The sequence below is a fragment of the Cygnus olor genome, chromosome 1 (genome assembly GCF_009769625.2).
Source record: "Cygnus olor isolate bCygOlo1 chromosome 1, bCygOlo1.pri.v2, whole genome shotgun sequence".
NCBI classification, from domain to species: domain Eukaryota; kingdom Metazoa; phylum Chordata; class Aves; order Anseriformes; family Anatidae; genus Cygnus; species Cygnus olor.
In genome coordinates, this window is record NC_049169.1 from 7,253,277 (window position 1) to 7,274,915 (window position 21,639).

The window sequence follows — 21,639 nt, forward strand, 5'->3', positions numbered from 1 at the left end:
GGGGAGGGGTCTTTGGGGAGCAGACGGGGATTTGTGGGGAGAAGCTGGGCAGATGTCAAGAGCATGGAAGAGTTTCATTAACATCAGCGTCTGGGGATTTTTTTGCAGCATACAGAGGTCTTTCAGAGGCATTATTACAACAGGAAACATTTACAACACCGCAACTTTATCCCTCTCCCCGCCCAGACGATTTCCTGAGGCGTTTCTAAATCTTTAACCTGACCTCGAGTCCTGAACTCTTTAAATAATTGAGAGACAATATTGTCCCTCGTTTAGAAGAACCATAATTTCCTCAGAAAGTGCAGCGAGGGAGTAGCCAGGGGATGGTTTAAGGAGCATCGTAACATTTGCTGTAGTGGGAACTGGATTCCTTAGGGCATCTATAAGAGCATTAGACGGACTTTTTTTTCCCCTCCCACTTTCGAGCTAATTGCTGAAGAGCTATTTAATGGTACCCCGAGCACCGGTTTGAACGGGGATGCGCCTCCTGTGGGGACGGGACTTGGGGTTTGGAACGTTTTGGGCTGGTCAGGTTTAAAGAATGCGATTTGAGCAGCGTGTCTCCTCGCTGACAGTCCCTGAAGTAGAGCCTCCTTGCTTGCACAGACCCCGTGGCGGAAGAGCTTCATCCCCTCGCAATTCGTGGAATGGCTCTGCGCGGGGAACCGAGAAACCCAAGAGCACTTTCTCACGGCGTAGCTGTGTAAGAGCTTCCAGCTGTCCGGCACGTGAGAGCCAGCTTCCATCCCCGGGGGATCGCGGAGGGGAGCACTGTTATGGCAACTGCTTTTCATCGCTGGTTTGAGGCTCTGTGCGGCTGCAATGCCCCAAATTACAGCGACCAGACCGTGCTCTAACAGTTAATGGTGCCTTTTAACCAACCAGCCAACCCAAACCCAAAAGCCTAAGGATGAGCGGGTGCGGTGCAGCTGTCAAACCGTCAGACAGTTGTGGGGACGGCGTGTTTCAGTTTAGAGACTTGGACTTGTCCCTCTGGACTTCTCCAGATGTTTATTTCTGATAATTCTCGCGTTAGTCGGAAATAATTCTGCTGAATCCGATGACTTGTAGCCTGGGGATGAAGTCATGCGTTCACCATAGAAATGTCAGGAGTGCTTTTAGGACTTTTTTACTGCCCCTGGTTGTGCGTTACGGCTCCCCACCCCTTCCCACAGCTGGAAGGGGCTGCGTGATACCGCGCGCTCCCAGCGTATGGGGTTTCTGCCTTGTGTCACTGTTCCCCTGCCTGGTGGTAGTTACGTGCCTGTAGTGCCTTGTTTGCTATTTGTGATGCCAGAAGGGCTCTTAGGATGGTGTTTGTGGGATCAAATATAGTGTATGCGGGGTCAGTTTATTCTGATGGAGAAACGGGGTTCCTGTGCTGCTGGTTGCCATCTCCATTAGGGCCAGGCTTGCCCGAACAATGAGCTCGGTTGAAATTGAAATTGTTTAGCTTGTGATGCTGCTGAGAAAGGTTACAAAGCGAGGCCTGCATTGCTTGACCCACTTCCTTTTGGGTTTTGCGAGCCGTTCCCCCCCACTCCCCCTCCCTCGGTAAGGTAACCCTGCCGGGAAGTGAGGTGCCGGCGTTTGGGCCCGTCCCATAGCCCCCCGGCATCTCCTGTGAACGGGGAGCTTCCACCACAGCCCCTCGCTGCCTGGCGCCCTGCTCCACGCCCCTCTCCCAGCGTTAATTTTGGTTATTCCCAGTTACCCGTCCATGCCCGGAGCCCAGCGCGCGAGGGAGCGCTTCGGGTACAGCCAGCAGGGGTCTGCTGAGCCCCGAATCCCAGGGGGTCTCTACAGGGCCGGCTTTTGGGGGGAAAAGGAAGGATCACCGCCAAGGATCATTTTGAAAATGCTTTAATAAGGAAGTGTTGACAACACCGTTTTGCAAAATGTAAAGGTAACTATACAAATTCTTAATACAAAAAGAATAAATTAAAAGCAGATCTTCTTTAATTCTGCAACTTTTTCTACAACATACATATTTTGTCCTTGATTACAATTGAACGGAATCCAGTAAAATCATTTTACATGCTCTAAAGTCAGTTTCAGGAGAGACCTAATTTTTTTCTTTTTTTTTCTTTTTCCTTTTTTTTAAACTAGAGAGTCCATTTTACACAACTCGTAATAAAACTATTGACATTAATATATATGTAAAACTTTACACCTAGTTAACTAAGCAGTAACTGGTCATCTGATAGCACCTGAATGGGGGTCGGCTATGCCTGAAACTAAAACTAAGACAGAGTGAAAACAAATCGGACTGCTTCAACATTTCCAACACGCGACTGCATATAATAGCGTTTAAAAATAAACCCTGCCTCGCAGCAGAGCCCGGCGCACAGACGTGCTCCGGGCTGCTGGCTAAACAGGGGGAGCTTCGGACGTGTAGACTAAGAAATTGTGGCTTTATGTCGGATGGAGCCTGGAAAAAATAAAAAAAAAAAAAGGTAAAGGAGGGGTTAAGTTGGTAGTCAAGTGCTTGTATATAATAGCTATGTATATACCCCTCCGTGTTATACTTAAATATGTTAATCCCATATGATTAACATTTTATGTACATTTGTGTTTAATTGAATTGAGCTAAACAGTAAAACCTGTTTTACTTAATCTGTCTTTACTACCAGACTGGCTGCTCACGTGTGCCTTGATTGCAAAACAGAAAAGCAGAACACAAAGCTAAACTCAGTCCGTTTCTAGAAAGCTTTTTCTCTACTCCAGCCTGTTTGCAATTCAGGCTAACCATTTTTTTTTTTTTTCCCTAATTTCAGGGCTGCCACCTTTTAACCTTTGCTGCAAAACTGCGGATCTGGGCTTGGAGGAATGAGTGTTTCTTCCTGTAGTGCCCAGAGGCCTCGTAGTGCCGCTGTTGTTGAATTCTTTTTAATTAAAAGAAGGTACACAGAAAAAAAAAACAAAACACAAAAAAACAAAACCCGAAACCACTTACCAGGGATATTAAAAAGAAAACAGACAGTTGCTCAGAGCCCCTCAAAATCTGTGGGCTAAATTACCTGCTGCTGCTTAATTTGGTCCTCATTTAATCCTTTCGCTTTAGCTCCAGAATCTTATCAGCGCATGCCAGCAATCAGCACGATCTCCCATCCAGCTCCAAATCCAATTAGGAGCTCGCAATAATTCCCGTGCTAAAGACCCCAAAGCACAGAGAAATGTTAAAATAAAACAGCGTTTTGTTCAAGCATCCAGGTGAGGGGTGCGATCTCACCGCCGTCTGCTGGATCTTTGTGCAGGTCCGGGAACACGAGGCTTGCATGGCTACCTTTAAAAAACCTCTTGCCAGCGTTAAAAAGTAATTATTATAATAATTATTTTTTTTTTTTTGGAGGGATAAGTCACTTATGCTTCATGTGTGGACATTAAAGAGCTTCCTTCCTGGCTCTGGCACAGGCTTCCCTGGACAAATAGCTCAGGTTTTTCTGCCCAGCCCGGCAGGGCCCCTCCTGCGCCTTACAAGCGGTGCCAGACAGCAGCCCGGCAGGCGAGGGCCGAGGACCGAAGCCCACATTTCTTACATGTATCGGAGAAAGGAATTAGCACGAGCAGCTCGCGTGAGTTTTTTAGAAACCCCATCACCTTGCCAAATCTAATTAGGAAGAACCCATTCGCTTTTAAAGCCTGGAATGCAGTTTTCCAGCAAGCTCAATACCAAAAGGTGTGGCAGCCCCCGAGTCGCGGGGTTTCGTTTTAAACTTCTCGCCCTCCTCGTGTCTGGTAGACGCTGTTGTTACTCTTGGAACATGCGCACACACACTCGCACTTCTGTGTTTGTTTTTTTTTTTTTAATTTTTAAACTAAAGCTAACTTCAGTTTCTGCTTTTCGCAAAGTAACCCCCCTCCAGCCATTTCTTTAATGCCTTTCCCATAGGAAATCATCGTTTGCACGCACCAACGGGGGCAGGGACCTCCCCCCATCTAGTGGCAATAAAAACAGCATAGCACCGCAGTGAAGGCTAGACGTGCCAGCTTCGACATCCACCGAGACAGAGATTGTGCACTTGTTCATTACAAAAGTGTCTTTGAGGCCTTTTTAAAGTTCCATGGCTTGACGTGTATAAAGCATTGCTCAAAAGTATGTGTAAACTTGCAGCTTCTTCCGTGATTCTCGCATCCGATTTCCTTCTGGTAGCAGGAGGCAGCTCCCGCCGGTGCCCAACACCTCCTTTCCTGCCTTCCCTTCCACGGGGCCGCTTCTTTCCATGGGGAAATCGGCCTCGTCCGCTGCTTGCTGAGCCCCGCTGCTGCTCCCCTGCTTCCCGACGGACCAGCTCGCCCGCCTGGTGCTGAGCCCTTTGCTACACTGGTGCTAACGAAGGAAAGAGAATCGCAACGGGTACGGCGCCGCCGCGTCGATTAGCTCGCGATGTGCTTTCCCTTTGATTTGCCAGTAACGCTTTTGTGCGGAGATCGACTAGGATTTATTGGCTCTGTCTGCTTGGAGAAAGGTTTTTGGCAATTTTGATCTTCATCAGAGTATTAAAAAAAAAAAAAAAAATAAAATCAACCCCCAGCCCCAACCTCTCTACGTGTTGGTAAGCAATCTGTGCCAGCCACAGAGCTGCGCCGAGTAGCAGTACTTGCCTCTGCTTTAATTAATGCCTCTGTAAACCTCGTTTGTCCGCTTTAATTGTAGCTCGTAGGTGCTGTGGTACCAGCCCAGACCTCCAGCGTGTCTTCAGCACATTGGGTTCTGTTACTGCTGTTGAGATGGGCTCAAAGCAACGAAGGAAATGCTGTTCTACAGGAGGTGGTCGTGTCTGGCGTCGAGTTGAATGAGGTGCTCCCGGAGCAAGAACCTGCTGAACAAACTCACCCTGCTGATGTCGGTTCGGTGATCCTGGGCAGTGCAGATCCGATTGCGAGCCTCTGATGCGGCTTTGAAGTGTCGGGCTATTACTTTTTCATTAAAAGGAGCTTTACTTTTTCATTAAAAGAATTTTCAAGGAGTATTTCTCAGCCTCAGTCCCGTTTTGTGTTGAACCCCCCCCCCCACCCCCCACCCCGTTGAAACCGATGCTCTGTTGGCTTCGGATCGCAGGTCATGGACATCTTACTACTGGTACATGCCACAGAACAGTAGGATTTGACGGAAACCTCGACAGGCTCCCATCGTTTCAAAGGAAAAACAGCTTTTAAATCGCCGCCTGACTGCTGAGATGCCTGCTCAACGCATCCGCTGCCCTGCGGGCTTCCGGGAGGGACGTGCAGCAGTCTGGCAAGGGGACGCGCTGCCGTCCGCCGCGGTCGCGGTGGATGTCTCGGGGCCAAGTGTTACCGAAATGTCGAATTGCATCGTGAGAAAAGTGCTTAAGAGTTGAAGCTGGTGCTGGGTGACGGTGCAGCTGGGTAAGGCAAATGAGAGGCAGTGAGGTGATCTCAGAACGGCATTGATGTGATTCGCTTGAGGTCAGGGGTTCACACTAGAGTCCCAGGCTTGGCTTTTTCCTGTCCATACCACTGGACGTCTGCTAATTCTGGATAGAGGGGAGAATCCAGGAAACAGCTGTCGTTGTAGCTCCTGCGGGAGAAAGGAAACTCGGTTAGGACAGCAAGGGCTCCCGGGAAGCTCGACCGTGGGCAGAAAGCATCGGGCTGCGGGTGGGGAGGAGCCCCGCGGCGCTCTGCAGGCCCCCAGAGCCCGTGTTTGGGGTGGAGGCTCCGCATCGCCCAGCAGCCCCGGAGTTACGGGGCAGGAACAGCAAAACCAGGTGGCGAGTGAGAGGCGTGCTGTGGGAAGGCCCACGTTTTGCCCACAGGTAGCCCCGTCCTCTTCTTGCGGCACCTCTCTCGACAAGCTACGGTTCTGTTTGCCGCGAGGCTTTTTGGTTGCTCGCACAGAGCCAGTGAGAGACTTCAGGGGAATGCGCTCTTTATCTTAAGACTCGGATCAAGCTCAGCTCCCGGCTTAGGCTGCGGAGCTCCCTGCCAGGAGAAAACCCAGAGGTCAAAATCTTGTTGAGATTCTGAAAAGTGAGTGCTGTAATTGCATAATACTCAGAATTGATGTCTCTCTCTCCCTCATGGCTTGCTTTGAGCCAACTTCCGAATTAAGAGATTGGTTTGGGGCTAGACGTGGGAGATGCATTTTCTGCTTCCCGTGGGCTTCTCCCTTGCTCCTCTGCTCTCTCCCCACCTCGCAGGACTGATCTCGCGGCGATGCAGTCCGGCAGTTCCTGCCTCTCTGTCCTGTTTTCCACCTGGTTTCCCTGGGACTGACGGCTGGGAGGAACCTGAGCAAGGACACTCCGTGCTGCCTGCTAAAGAGCCTTTTGTTTCCCGGCTCTGTGCCGGAGGTCTATGGGTTATCTCTAGAAAGCCGGCCTCGAAACGCTCGAGAGATGCCAGCTGTGAATGGCTGCAGATTCAAATGAGAGTGTCAGACAGTGACTGCAGTTTAATTAAAACGGAATAACTCTGAGGGGTTTTTGTTCCCTCCACCCTTCCCCCTCTGTCTTCCCACAGGAACCGGGCCAGGGTTCCTCCTCGCTCCGTGAAGCCTCGCTGCTGCTGACAGCCTTTCCCCTCGCAGCTCTCCTCTGCGGCAGGGACAGAGGAGAAAAGGGCAGCCGGTGCCAGGCTGGAGCGCTGCTGGCAGCTCCGTCCTGATCACCCGTGCTCGTCTCCCCACCACGCTGCTCCCAGAGCCTCCCCACGCTGCTCTGAAACGTCCCCGGCCGTGAATTTATCCCCGTTGCCCGCTGCCTGTGCCTGTTCAGCCTCCGCTGCTGGCCCGCAGCCCGTCTGGGGAAAGGAAGAAGCCCTCTTTCACTGGGGAAAGCACAACGGCCACAAACTTGCTGAAGAGGCACAGGCAGGGCTCCGAGATGCTTTCAAGTTGTTCTTCCGAGAGCTGAAGGAAGCTTTGTTGCCAAACAAACAGGCACACAATTAAAAAAGCCGCTTCTCGGGGCCGGCGGGGGGCTGGTTATTTGCATTGTACTCATGGAACACGGGCTGTAAGGCAGAGGGATGAAAGAACAAAACATTCCCTTACTATACCTCTATTCATCAGTACTTTGGTGGGTTGGAGACTGAGACTCATCCATAGTGGGTGAGTTGTCTGTTGCTTCTCTGAACAAAGGAGAGCGAAAAAAGGAGGAAAGAGGAGAGAGGAAATGTTAAAGAAAAGAAGTGACACAGACATTGTTACGAGCTTATTAATCCAGCGGGGAAACAAGCTGGTGAATCATCTTCAGAAAAAGAGTTAGCGACACAAAAACATGTCAGGGAGAACTGTAAATCTTTTAATTGACGCTGGGAGGGAACAACCTGTTCCTGTGGGGGGGGAGGTTGTGTTGTGCTTCTCATGGCAAGCTTTATCTGCTCCTACGATATTTATCCATATGCTTTGGGAGTTATGCTCCGGCGTGAAACAAGCACTGATTTGTCTCCAATTCTTTCTGCACTGGTTGTTGGTGCAGAGCCTAAGCTATAAATCCTGGTAACTTCACGTTCACCAGCTAAGACTGGCTCGATGGTGTTTTGCTGGGAGAGATGGGGAGCAGGAGTTCTCCTGAAGGGGAAAATGAGAAAAGTTGGGATTTTCGAAACAGATTTCTCAGCTGGCTGCTAGCCAGTTTTACTCCTGAGTATTTGCCATGGAGATACTCAGAAGAATTAGGATTGGGATGGAGACAGAGACTGAGTCTAGCTTCAAACCCTTAACAGGGGAAATTTCGGTGTACAGTCAAGGTAGCTGCCATTTCGCTGATCTTACGCTCCCTTGACTTTTTGTGAAATGGGACCTGGAAAATTCTCTGCTGGGAGCAAACGCAGAGACCACGTGAGGCTGGATGTCAGCTGTGTGAATTTAAAATTCAAAGAAGGCCTGAAGGGTTTGTGGTTACAGCTCTCCTCATCTCCATTTTAAAAGTGCAGTCACGGGCAGTGCTGGAATAAGACCAGAGGGCAAACTTGGCCACAGGTGGCCAAAGAAATTGAACAGGTGAGTTTTTTTTCAGTGGCTGCACAGTGAAATGTTTGCGGAGTTAACTCGATTGGTTCCCAGCCACAACTCAGGGGATCCTACCTGTTTTCCTGTGCCAGGGCCTGTAGTATTTTGAGGATTTTAGCCTGAAACTTTCTCTTGGATCTCACCAAACTCAACTGAGTTGCAAAAAATCTGGGACATACTGAGATAGACAGGATCTGGAAATGATCTGTATTTCATGTGACAGGACAGAATCGCAGGAGATTGCTAGAGGATACCCACGGGAGCTCGCAAAAGGCTTTTGTTTGCTCCTCGAACTCCTCGCCTCGCACGGAGGTGCCAAAGAACCCAGTTCCCAAATTTACGTGAGCAGTGGCTACCCGCATGCAGTGACTCACTCATGCTTTGGTGCCGCGCATTACGTTAGTGGTGGCTGAAAAAAAAAAAAGATGAACTTAATCGTCATTAAGTCACGTTGCTGGGGAAAACCTAGCAGAAAAACGTGGTTGCTGCATGCGCAAATAGGGCAGGCACCTCGCCGTGCCTTCAGAGCAAAGGTCTTGGTCGGAAGGAGAGCATGGGCGGACCACTGGGTGTAGGAAAAACTGTGTCCGTGCTCTCCCTTTGCTTGCGTTTGGGGAGGTTTTTTCCTGAGGCTCACAGGATTTTGGGCTTCCTGCAGTGAAGGAGGTGAGTCCCCAAAGCCAACCCCCCAGACACTCACCCAGTCTGCCATGCAAGGATGTGGTGGGGACTGCCCGGTGGCGTGGCTGCTAGCTCGCTCGATGGTGTGGAACTCCTCTGGCTGTGAGGTAAGGCAGCTGGAAAACAACCACAGGGTGGAGAAAAAGAACCGGTGAGGTGAGGGTGCGAGGGTCAGAGCGCTTCAGACCAGCAGGAACACGTCCAGCTGGGAGTAAACGCGGCGGGGAGTCAGAAGCCAGCCAGCAAAGCGTGGCAGGGAGCTGCTGGTGTGTGTGTGTGTGTGTGTGTGTGTGTGTGTGTGTGTGTCACGGGCTGGATCCACCTGCAGCCCGGCAGGAATGCTGCTTCGCCTGGCCTGACTGCAAGCTGCACCCTCCCGAGTCCTGCCCTACTGGTGGGAGCCTGGACGAGTACCTGCCTGGATGTGCGAAGGAGGAAGGCAGCTATGAAGATTCCCAAACCTAAAGGTGCCTTTGTGATAAGGTTAAGCGTGGCTTTGCCGCCCCTAGCACTAGGGGACCAGAGGAAGGCTTATCTGACTTTAATAAGGCTAGAAGCAGGCTGGACTAGAAACCTAACGGTTGTTCTCAGGGAGTTTGCTCAGCGAGGGTCTAGCAAGGAAATCCACCTGGCCAATCTTCTCAAGTCCATGCAGTGCTCACCCTCCGAATCTGTAAGTATAATCCTCTTTGAAAGGACAGCGTGAAGTCCAGCAGACCTCCCACCTGGGGCTGATCAGCCGAACGATGGATGTTTCCGCCTGGCACCCCCCTCCTGTGCTGTTCATTTTCTTAGCTGCTGCCAAAGGGCGCTTTTAAACAAATTTTCATCTGCTCCCCGCAGCCGGCAGCCCCCGAGGTGAGCATCCTCCCCTAGTTTTAGCAGGGAACCAGTTTGGGATGCACAACCAGCCTGCACTGGTGACCGGTCACAGCAAGCCGCGGTTCCTGAGCTCACCTGCCCCTGTGCTGCCCAGGCACCACGTTTAGGTTTGAAGACCCAGCTGGGTGGGGGAATTTTATTTGTCTTTTCCCCCCGGACCCTCCCACGATCCTTTCTGGACTGCCTGACTGAACCGGTACGGCTCCCAAAGCTAAGCCAAGCAAAGCTCTGCGGCGTGCAAGTATTTTCTGCTGCTGGCTGGAACAGAAGTGCCAATTAATCAAAGGGAGGGGAGACAGCTTTTCACGCTGAGACACAGGCTGGTGGTTCCAGCAGCTGTTAGTGGCGTGTGAGGAGCGTGGCATTAAACCTTCTCCAGCATTCTGGAGTCTGGGGCGAGCACAAAAACCTATCGGGGCGGTGTGGTGGTCACCACGAAGCAGGTGCAAAGCTCAGGAGTCAGAAGGCCAAGTGCCAGCACACGAGACCGATGCCCTGGTCTGCTCCAAGGGGCAGGTGAGGCTTGAGCAGCGGTGTCAGGCACGGGGCAAGGAAGGGACAGGCACGGCACAGACTCTGATCAACCAGCTCTCCCATCCCCACCGGGCAGGACTCAAGTTTTTGGCATGTCCTTGGTCTATCCAAACGGGACTGTCCGCCGGTGACCGATGGCCAGCAAATATTTAACCTTGGCCTGTTTCATAACACCCAGTGGTGTCTGCAGGTCCACGACTCGGACTGTCTCGCTGTTTAATATTAACAGCGCAGAGAGGTGCAGAGCTCTGTGTGTGACAGAGAGGTAAATTACTGCGCAAACTGGAGCACTCTGAATTTCAGGACATTATCGGCACAACTGCTGGAGTCTCACGGGAAAGCCAAACATCAGCAGAGCACAGCGATGCCATCATGCAAACGTTTTTGTGGCGGGCAGAGGGCCTGGGACGCTCCCCACCTAACTTTTAACCTTCCCCATGCCTTGTTTCTCACACCAGCCCCCGGCCTTGCCCACGACGGGCTCTCACCTGACGTTGCTTTACACATCTGAGGCATTCTCGTGACCCTGCTGTGCGCCACAAAGGTGCTTTGCGAAGACGTGCTGTACTGGGAGCTGCTGTCCGAGGACGTGGAGCTCGTGTGCGAGAGGCGGCTGTGCTCCTTGTGGGAGGCCGTGGAGCGCTGGTACCAGAGCCGCAGCTCGTCCGACACGGCAGTCCTACCCGAGCCCTTCTCGTGGCCCTCCCTGCCCAGAGACGGAGTCCTTATGATCTGGGAGCGGGACGGGGTGAGCCGCACGGAGTCCGCTTCGTCCCCGTGCCAGTTCTCCTTGAACATCCCCCCCGCCGTGTAGGAGTTGGAGGTTTTGAATTGTGCTTTCACGCTGTAGTGTCCCTCCTGGTCGTTCTCCAGGCTGCGCACCACCACGGGGGTGGAGCTGCCCTCGATGTACAGGGGGTACTCCTTGATCCTGTACTGGGAAGAGGGTTGGCTCTGGCTGTGCAGGTAGACCCGGTGGTGCCCCGTGCCGTTCCTCGCGGCCAGGTTGGGCATGCTCCCCGAATTGGAAGAGACCAGGTTGCCCGCCGATTTGTGCCTTTGCCTCTGGCGCTCTCTGGCCTTCGACGGGGAGTCCTCTGCCAGGGTGGAGTAGTTGGGGTTCATCTGAGCAGGGTAGTAGTGCTCGGAGCTGGAGTGGCTGGTGCAGGACGAGCAGTCGTCCATGGGGTCGGAGCCGTTACTGCTACGAGTCCTTGGGGTGTAGAAATCGGGGCTCCCTGTCTCGTTTTCCGAGCCGAGGAGCTTGCCTTGTGACTCCAAACTGGAGCTCCGGTGTCTAAAGTGCTGAGCTAGGCTGTGCAGTCGGGTCGGGCTGATGTCTACTGACCTGCAGGGACCAGGAGAACATTCAGGATGGTAAGTCACGAGGACAAAACACTCCCTCTCCCCTTCTACACACAAATCCGGCCTCACTAGCAAGGCAACACTGAAAACTTGGACTTTTTCAGGGGCTGCTGGCTGCAGAACAACTGCTTCCCTGCTGTGGGGTTGGGGCAGTTAGGTCCAGCTCCTGCTCCTGCCCAGTCTCCCTGGTGGTAGCATTCACTCTGCAGCACCATGTGGGACACAAACCCTTCCCAAACCCAATTCCTCGGTGGCTTCCCGTGCTGGGGAAGACCCTGTCTGAGGCCCTGGTGACCTCAAGCCCCTGGCTTTGCTGGTGTGAACCAGCAGAGCTGTTTGAATCAGCACCATCCTGGTGTGTGAATCCACCGAGTGTTTCTCCCATTAGTGACAGACAGACAGACTGTCCATACTTAGCCCAAAACGCAGCAATTGTGGCCTTTGGAAACGTCACCTTTGTGAAACAGCTGGGTTTTGCTGGGGCCCAGCCGTGGGTAACACACACAAGACTGTTGGCGGGTGACAGCCCTTCAAGCATCCGCCCCGAATCATGAATTTACAGGGCTTGATCCGTGGCCAAGTCCGGGTGGTCTCTATTCATCCCGGCTGCTCGGAGAGCTGCAGCCACCCGCTCGAGGAGCAGGAACACCGCCCTCGGACAAGTCACCCCCCCCCAAACGACAGACGGCCAAGGCTGGGGCATGCAGCTCGTGAAAGAGCCCCAGACTGAGCGAGGGTTGTTCCGAGCACCCAGACAGCCCCCACCCGGTCAAGGCCACTTCTCAAGCGCTGTGCCAGGCTCGTTTCTCATGCAGCTCAGCTCTGGCGTTAACAAACATTGTGCTCTTGACAGGCACTTTCAGCCAAAACCTTGTAACGAACGCAACCCAGGGCCTCGATGCCTTGTGTCGTTTCTGCCCGGTCTGATGTGCTGGCATTGCTCCTCATTTATGCCGGGTTAAGCGATGTTAGCAGCACCCCTCAGGGCAGGACAGCTAACAGCACACAGCTTTGGCTCAGCTCTGCTTCTCTGTTTGTGGGGTTTGCCGCGGGAGCCAGACAACAACGAAGCTGAACAGTTTCTGCTAAAAATCGGTCAAATTGGGCCATGCATATCAAATCACCTCCCTAACGCTGAGATTTTAAGTCTTCCCTTTGTCAACCCTTGGCTTATGCCACTGCCACCTGGATCCTCGAGCGTACAGACCTTGGGATTGCTTTGTACAGCCTCTTTCCCCGTGAGATCATACACACGTGCAAACATTTTACATGCCACCGTGAGAGAGAATTAACACTACCCGATGTTTTGTATGGGAAAGGAAGCAATGTGTTATCTCCAGCTGGATCCATGAAGGAATTTACTGCAGTTAGCAGTAGCATCGCATCCCTTCTAGAAGTTGAGCCATATGGGGTTTGTAGGGCAGCAACTGGGATGAAACATCCCAGCAGAAGAAAAGCTTCATTACTCTGAGGGGGAGATGAGGGCAGGATCATGTTTATCTGAAGGCATTTCAGGACCTCAGCTCAGGAGAGATTTCCTGCTGGTAACAGTACTTGAGCCTCTGGTGTGAAAAGGACTGGTTTGTGTCCTTTCCTGAACTGGGAATTAATGGATACCCTGGGGGCAGGATAAAGCAAAGAATGGTTATTTCAGGGCAAGCAAGGTGAGAGTGTTGTGGTGCCGGGAGGACTTACCGCGTGGAGTGGACGTAGTGCGGACTGCGTACCCGTAGGTCCGGTGTCGAGGGCATGCTGGACTGGGAGTTCCAGTGGGGAAGGCTCCGGATGGGGCTGTTCTGCAGGGAGCTGCTCCCTCCTGCCTCAGCACAGCTCCCGGTGCTGGGGAACCGCTTGTGACTGCTGCAAAGCAAGCACCCGGCTTCAGTTCCTGGGCTTTGATTCGGGGAAAGGGCTCCCTGCCCCATTTGGGGTCTCAGGCATGTGCCTGCCATCTCCTGGGGTGAGTGGGAGTGGGGTCAGATGCTGGCCTGAGTCACGTCCCACAGCCCTGAGACAATCCACTGTCCTTCCTTCCTAATTACTTCTTTAAAACAGCGAGATACCAGGCAGCACTCATGTGACTGCAGCCTACTTTTTATGACGTGTTAGCCAAAAAGCCCAAAAGTCTCCCTTTGGTTTTGTAAGGGCTCTCAGCTGTTCCTCCCAAAGGAGATGTCTGTGTGACGGGGACAGCAGGCAGCTGGCTCACCTGGAATGACCGTGGGAGGAGCGTTTCTTGACCTTCTCGTAGGGTTCATCCAAGGATGACTCGCTCCACATCTTGGGCTTGATGGGGGACTTGTCGTAGTCGTTGCGGTGGTAATGCATCTGGCGGAGGCCTTCCAGTGACTGCGGAGGAGGCGGCCTGTTGTGCAAGGGTGGCCGGGGCGGGAGTCCTTTGTGCGGGGACTGGAGAGGGGAGATTGTGCTGGTGACCTGAGAATCCTCTGTGGAGAGAAGAAGGGGAAGGGGTGATGGCTGTGTGGCACGTTCAGTTCCAGCAGTACTTTACGGGGCAGCATGACGCCTTGCTCTCAGGCTGGAGCGGTTTTGGGACTGGGAAGTTTGGGTGGATCATTACACGGAACAGCTCCTCCATTTGGAGCATCCATCAGGAATTCACACATCCCTCCCCATTTCCCTCCTGCCCTTTAGAACACAGAGCAGCCAACATACCATCCTCGAGAACAAGGGCATCCGAGAGGGAGCTGTCCTCACTGGCAATGTTTCCTTCTGAGGAGAAGGAAAGAAAGATGGTCAGAGGGTCATGAGAATCACAGGGTGAATTGCACCGTCATCTCCCACTGACTCTTAGCCTTAAGCACTCACCCACATCTTCCTCCTCTCGCAGCCATAAGGCAAGAAGGTTCCTATAAATAACTGGCTCAGCCCACGCTCGTCTCAGAGGGCAGAGCTGCAGGGCAGGTCTCTCAGCAGCAGACTGCCGTTCGAGGAGCTGCTAACTCTTTTCAATTAACGGGGATTAAGACTGAGTCACAACAGAGAGCTGAGGTTCCCCAGAGGATGTAAAATGGCAACGGGACATTAGCCCGATTGATATCTGCTGAAGATCTCGGGCCTTAAGACTCTGGGTTCCATCTCTGCCTTTCTAAAACGATCATCCTGTTGCGAACTGAAGGCCCACACTAGGCACCAATTTTGTGTGATCTGGGGGAAACGCTTCCTGAGCATCCTCTGTAGCAGCAGATGGAGAAGCTCTCGTGTCCTTGGCATGCATCTTTGGGCTGCCTCCCCCATCCGCATCCTGTCTGTTATCCCTGACTGCAGTGCAGCTTGGTACCCAGGTCACAAATACGGCAGCTCTAATCTCAGTTTCTGCTACAAAGGCACGGAAAAAAAAACCTCCGCAAGTCAAAGGGAAAGGGCAAAATCAGCAAGGGAGAAAGAACTACAGCAGCAAGTTAATGGATTTCATGAAAAACCAATCAACAACCCAGTAAACCATAAAGTGCCCTGAGAATTATATTGTAAAAAAGGAAAAAGAAAAAAGTATTTGAGCACAGCAATGACAGCGCTACCACTTTGATTTTACAGATGCCTTTCAGCTAGAGAGCTCACCCCAATCTGCTACCATTAATTACGTTTGTACTGCACCGCTCTGGAGGAGACGTTAACAGAGCGATTTTATAGGTGAACAAAGGAGTCACGGTCTGCTTTCGGGACACGCTTACAATCCACAGTGTGACACTGCCTCTTGTGCCATGAACCAGCACATCCCGAACACAGTCTGGGCACCCATCTGACAGCACGCTGCTATGGGAAAGGACAGCCCGACTGCCAGCACCCCTGGAGCCCTCCAGACATGGGGGGGGAAGAGGAGGGAAGGGAAATTCGTGCCTCAAACAGGAGATCAAGGCAGAGCGTTTGGTGGTGCTGCGGGTGCTGAGCCTGACTTACCGTCTATGATCAAGGAGGCTCTCTGGGTCGGCTTCTTGCCGGATTTGATGCGATACTCGTTAATGGCGTTCTCGATCTCCTGCAGTTTCTTCAGCGCGTTCAGGTAGGACGTCTTCCTCTGTTTCTTCAGCTTTTTGCTGACGTTCGGGTCGCTCGCCAGGCGCCGGGCAGCCTCCGTGATCTGGGACTGAATGGCAAACTCCCTCTCCAGGCGCTCCAGCTCTGCCTCCTGGGAAAACGTCAGCAGATTTTGGGCTGCCACCAAACCCTCCTGGCTTGGCTATTGGGAAGCTCCCCCTGAATATGGCCAAGGAAAGCGTCCACCATCGTGCTGCTCCCCTCATCTCAGGGCTTCCCTAAGCGTACCCACGTGAGTGGGGTGACCCCACAAGGAGGGTGCGTGTGCTTCAGCCCCGACCCTGCCACGCTGCTTGGCACACTTCAGAGGTGCTCTACCATCGACTCATCCATCCTCTTACATCCACCTTATGGGAGTTTCTGCCTCCTGCCCGCTCCTTCTCCATTTCCTAGCTCCATATTGAAACCTCGTGTGATAGCAGAGCTACGCATAGCTGCTAAGCTACAATTTTAACCTTCTCGACAGGCTTGGCACCCACTGACCCATCTGGTTTTAAAAAAAAAAAAAAAAAAAAAAGTGATGGGCTAATTCCTCCCTGGTGTACGGCTGCTAAAATCTGGGGAGAGCGGGAGCTGAGGTAATTACGGGCTGCTGTAACTGATTGCCCCAGAAAATTGTCTCCTCCACTTACAAGCCAGGAGGGGGATTTCAGAGGAATCCGCGCCTAACAGCAGGCTGCCTGCGTGCCAAAAAGGGCTTGTGTATCCAACGCCGGTCGATACAGTCTTAAATGCAAACAGGTGTCCCCTGGAAGCTACCTACTGCTTTGTAGTCACGCTCCAAAGCCCAAGGATCTAGGTCAATAAATGCCAAGGCAGAACGTGGTTTGGCTTGGCCTGCACCGGGACCCCAAGCTGTGATCTTCAAAGGCACTCGCTATCTGTAGTGAATTTGGCTGCTTTGCCCAGCTCCATGGAGCTTTTGGCGTTGGTCTGCTCGAAAGGGGAACACAGTACATCGCAAAACAGGGCAAAAAAAAGCCAAATCCTTTTTCTTCTAGTGAGCTGTGGGTGTTCAGATTGTCTATCAGACACGTATTCACGGAGATCCTCGATACGCAAATTCAAACCCTTTCTCTTAGCAGTAGCGTACGCTGCAAGGACGGATGCTGTGGGAATTAATCAAATTGAAATCATTCTCTCAAGTTTTTATTCAGGGCTTCTGGCTTGCAAAAAGCTCTTTGCTGTCAGGGGTGAGTCAGCATTGCCTTGAAACTACAATTATCGTTTCGGAAAGACTGAACCCACCCCCATCTTTTTAACAGATCCCTTTTTGCACTGCAGACTTTATAAGCTCTACCAACGCCGAGCTTATTAAAAGTGAATTTGAGGAAGGGAGTTTTAAGGCCTGGAGCCTGGTTCGCTGCCTTCTGGCAAAATCCTTCCTGGGGCCAGGAATTATGGACCTGGTAGAGGTGATTACCAAGAAATGCAGTAGAAGTCTACTCTGCAGTTCATGCTCTGACAAAGCTCTTACTGAAGTTACTGAGAGTTTGGTGTGAGCTGTCATTTCAGCCCTTCACAGATTCAGTTCTAAATCACTCAGAATATCTTAGAAATGATGTCTTAATTTTCTTCCCAGCCATAATTGTCTCTTTTCATCCAGCGAAGCCCCTATAAATAAAGCCTTAGGAGATGAGGGCTATCATCTACCTTCAGATGGAAGTGCCTTGCTTCAGATACTTGTCACAGTTGGTAATTTCAGTCCTGGATTTATGGAACTGGGGAAGAATTTCACCCTTGTTTTAAATTGAGTTTCCAGTGTTTGCACTTGCTGAAAAGCACACGAAAATCAACACTGGCCTCTCTAAACGTTCTCAAACCGGCAGCCAAATAAACACAGCCCAACATTATTCTTCGAGAACAGAAATTTATGCTTTTCAACACAGTCCTAAAGTCTGACAGATGAAAAAGGGGATAGAGGGAAGCTGAGTCAGCGTGTTTGGATTGCTGTTGCCAAAAGGCAGAGTGCCTGCAGTGGGGAGGAGCTGCTTTACCTTCGTGCTCTTCCCACTGCTCAACCCAACCTCGCAGAGGAGTGAGGAGATCCCTCACCCAGCGGCCCCAGAAGCTGCCTCGTAACAGTAAAGATGTGGGGAAGCTGGGGATCAGGTTGTAACAGAGCAGCCAACAGACTGCAGGGCTTTTAGGAGTAACTCAGCTACGCTGTGCCTCCCTTTGAAAAGCTTAATTAAACATGCTAGTTCATGAATATTTGACTTCGGAGGAATTCCTCTCCCAGGCTCCATTGAGAACAAAACTGAAGAGCTCCAGCTGTTTATTTTTTCAGCCGAAGGAAAACACCAACAAAACGACAAACAGTTAATTCCCTGGCTGAACCGAGCCTTACACCACGCGGTCACACCAGCTTCAGCCTCTCCTCTTACAAAAATAAAAAGGAAACTCAAAACTGGAATACGCACAAGTGTCTTGAGACAAATGCGTCTCTGCAGACAATGGCTTTTCTGTGAATCCGGTCCCGCCTCCCAGCTGCTGCAGGCCTGTTTTCACAGCCACGGTTCAGGGCACTGACCCAGCACATTGTGGGAGCAAGGGAAAAGAACAAACACTCCCTGGCAAACTCAGCAAAACATCATTCCAGCTCCCCATAGGTAGGGACGAAGGCTCTTTTGTTTAAGGATCAGGGAGCAAAATGCTTTCATTCTGCTGCTGCGGGACTACGATGGGTAACTGCGATGCTTTTCCTCCCTGTTAGGGGATCAGAAAGCAAGTTGCTGTTTGTGACAACAACACAGGGCAGCAGCAGGGCTCAGATGGCTCAGGGGGCTCCTGATGTGCTCCCAGTTGATCACCCTGGCTGCTCCTGTTACCCCTAGTACAGCCAGGGCTGAGCCTGGAGGGTTTGAGCTTTATTCTGAGCCTGGCCTAAGACAAGCCACCCTCTCTCTGCTTATTTTTTTCTGATGGGAACTAAAAAAGGCACCGTGACCAACTGCAGTCATTTACGACAAGAACATTATGGCTCCTCCGTGATGCACAGCGGGTGTCGCAGAGACCCTGGGTGGGGAAACGGGGCTGGAAGGGAAGGACGAAGCCTCACCTCTCCCTTCGGCAGGATTTTCTGCTCGTCCAGCTTAAAGGCAGTTCCTATTCTTCTCCTTACAATAGGTGGCTCCTCCCCGGGATCCAGGGGGTATTCTCGTGGCAGCTTTCCCGTGAGCTCCTGCAAGCAGAAAACACTGTAAGTGACCTGGGAGATGCTGCAGCGGAGTCCTGTCTGTGCAAAGCACCCCACAGCTCTTCAACTGTGGCTGTAGAATGACAGATCCAGCCCAGCCAGCTGATAAACATACAGGAGAGCACCCAACCCTGCGGTCCAGGATCTAATGCTGAGGGTGGGGAAGTGTTTTTCTTTAACCTGTGCATGAATACGGATTTTGTGGCCTGCCCAGTGCAGGTTTGTAGGTGGTGCCCATCCCTAGGGCGTCGGGGCCCGAGGCTGAGCAGATCGCAGCACGCACGCTTTCATCTCTGCTGCAGGGCTAGCAGGAAAAGAAGAGCTGCTCGCTGCTGGACTGCTCCTGGAAAGGGCACGAGCACACCTGAGAGCAGGATGCACGCCTGCTGCATCAGAAAGCCCCACTGGCAACAGCTGTGCAGGTTATGACCTGCACAGGAAAACCATTCCCACCTGATTCGTGATGTGCTCGAGAGGAATGCAGTGAAAAGAGTCGCTGAAAGCGGTGCCTGGTGCCTCATTGCCTGCCTGATAACACCTCGTGTGTCAGAAGCAGGCCCAGGTGATGTCAGGGGCAGCTTTGGAGGGATATTAGGTGATGCTTTGTCAGACTGATGGGGTCATTTGCAAAGGTTTGCTCAAAACCTGAAGCAAACCCCACTGAGGAATATCTGGAACACAGGAAGCAGTGAGCACCGATATCGATGTTAAATCTGCCTTTTTTTTTTTTAATTAATTTTTTTTTCCTGGACTGCACAATACAGCCACACACATCGGAATTAAAGGCATTCAAATGCCTACAAAAAAAAAGGCAGGAGCCTCGAGAGGAGAACAGCCCCGACTCCTTGTACTCCAAACCCTCCCCATGAAGGACAAAAGGCCTTTGTGTTCTTTAGCATCAGCCTTGAGAGGATCCAGCTGGCAGAGTAACCTAAATCATCTGAATCCCAAAGAGCAGCGGCTGACCTTACTGTGAGCGCCGAGCTCAGGCCCCTGCCTGCCCTGGCCTCTCCCCCACTCCTTAATGGGGTTTTTCTTTCTGCTCTCGGGTCACTAGGAAACAAGGACCTGGCCTTTGCAGATCTTTCCTCAAAGCAGTTCCGAGCAAAACGGGTTTGCAGCACTGCTCCGTGCCGATGTGCACAGCCCCTTTTGGGAGAGGCACTGTTGCAACACCTCATGCGTCCCGTTCTGGGTTGTCTTTCCAGCCCTGTGGGGTTATTTCAGCTTTTCTTCTGCATCGTGTTCCCTCTGGTGTGACGGGGCTCTAGGCACTGCATCAAGACACAGCTTCATGTATCCCTTTCTGAGGGAAGCAAGGATATTTTCTTTATAACCCCGGAGGTAATACCAAGCAGGGCAGTAGGGAAAGAGTTAACATCTCCCGTAAAAAGCTCAGGACTGGAGCAGAACAAAATGAATGCAGGCTACCAGGCTGCCTCCATAAGCTGCAAAGTATTCACAGGCACAGGCCTGAAATGTCGTCTAAATTAATAAGTAACTGGAGTGCTGATGGCCTGAAGTAACCTGATGCCACTGCTAGGAATGGCTCTGGCCATGCTTATTTGATTATGCCCCCACTTTTAACCCTTTTTTATCTCCTGGTTCACCTCCTCCCTCTGTTTTGGCCATTTCCATGCCAAAGCACCACGGGAAGAAACGCTCCCAGCTGCAGGCTGCTGATGGACGAGCTGTAGGGTTGCAAGATGGGGTGAGATCCCAAGTGCCCATCAGCTGCCTCTCTCGGCGCGTCCACGGAAAGCAGCAACACTTTCTAACAGCTCTTCAGGTGCTGACAGATGGGCTCTGGCCGGCCCTGCCACAGCACGTTAAGGAGATATCGCTCCTTCCTGCTGGCCCCGTGCCCCAGCAGGGAGCTTTGGCCTGCGCTGTGGTTGTGTTGCTCAGCATCTGAGGCTGCACCGTGGATGGGGCTGGGGTTAAAAGGCACGGGGCTGTGAATTCCTATTACTGTGTGGAACAACCAAATCTTCCCCTCTGTGCACGCTGCTGCATGGCATTAGCCCCAGGCAGCTTTACCTTGGGGTGGTAAATGACTCCAGACCTTGTCCAGCAGCCCCCCAGAACATGTCACTGCTTCCTGAGGATGATCTTAGCTCTGCGCCCGAGGGGCTTATGAGACTGGATCTCCTCCTCCTGACCTGTATCATCAGCATAAGTTGGCTGAAAGGATTGCTGGTGGTGAATAAAGGAGAGGAATTGGGAGCTACAAAGATTCCTGCTGAATTTCTTTGTTACAAGGTATTCTCCAGCTTATTCTTGTAGCACTAAAACTACAGACTGAAGTACAACGAGAGCTGAATCAGTGACCTATTTCCCCCATTTTTGTCAGAGGCAAGATACACATCAAATATTAATCAACAGCTCAAAGATCTCGGTGCTGCTGTCTGCAGCCAGCTTCCCGTAGCATTCGACATCACCATGTGTTGTTAAATTCAGATTTGCAGGCCTGGTGAACACGGGAGGGTTGCTGAATGACCCGAGTGTATGCTGCTGCTGAATTGTGTCTCTACACACAACTGCAGCAGGCTTTTGATTTCCCAAAACAGAAAACCAGTCTGCAAAGTGGCCTCCTGTGTACTCCCAGAACGAAGAGGCAGGTGAGCGGGATGGTTATGGGATGAGTGCTGGAGCCTCTCCCCACCCAGCACTCCAGGATGACCACAGTGGTCCCTTTTTACAGAGTCTGCCTTTCCTCTCCAGCAGTGCCAGGGCTTACCTGAAGAATCTACATGGAGAAGGGAATCTACATGGAGCAGAAAAGACCTCACGTGCTGTACAACAGAATATGCTGGGAGAAGAAAAGCACATAAAGTCCGGCCTGCTCCATGAAGAAAGTGCAAGGGAAGGTTTTTTTTTTTTTTATAATGTAGTCAAAAGTATTTGAGGAGTGATTAGCAGTGCACAGAACAGCCTTCTTATG

General features: G+C 51.8%; 1 protein-coding gene across 9 annotated transcripts in view; it reads right to left on the reverse strand.

Moving 5' to 3' along the window:
* Positions 1 to 1,847: 1,847 nt before the first annotated feature.
* FRMD4A (FERM domain containing 4A) overlaps positions 1,848 to 21,639 on the reverse strand; it is a 359,570-nt gene continuing 339,778 nt past the window's right edge. For 4 of the 9 annotated variants that reach the window (XM_040547716.1, XM_040547727.1, XM_040547706.1 and 1 more), the window contains exons 16-23: positions 18,558 to 18,680; positions 15,359 to 15,587; positions 14,117 to 14,173; positions 13,650 to 13,887; positions 13,136 to 13,300; positions 10,564 to 11,423; positions 8,679 to 8,775; positions 7,131 to 7,537 (exon numbers count right to left, since the gene is read on the reverse strand). In XM_040547716.1, coding sequence (XP_040403650.1) covers positions 7,360 to 7,537; positions 8,679 to 8,775; positions 10,564 to 11,423; positions 13,136 to 13,300; positions 13,650 to 13,887; positions 14,117 to 14,173; positions 15,359 to 15,587; positions 18,558 to 18,680 — 1,947 coding nt within the window. In that variant the 3' untranslated portion in view covers positions 7,131 to 7,359. Of the gene's footprint in view, positions 5,543 to 7,129; positions 7,538 to 8,678; positions 8,776 to 10,563; positions 11,424 to 13,135; positions 13,301 to 13,649; positions 13,888 to 14,116; positions 14,174 to 15,358; positions 15,588 to 18,557; positions 18,681 to 21,639 lie in introns of those variants that run through there. The other 5 variants (XM_040547746.1, XM_040547697.1, XM_040547738.1 and 2 more) reach the window with 3 other exon arrangements.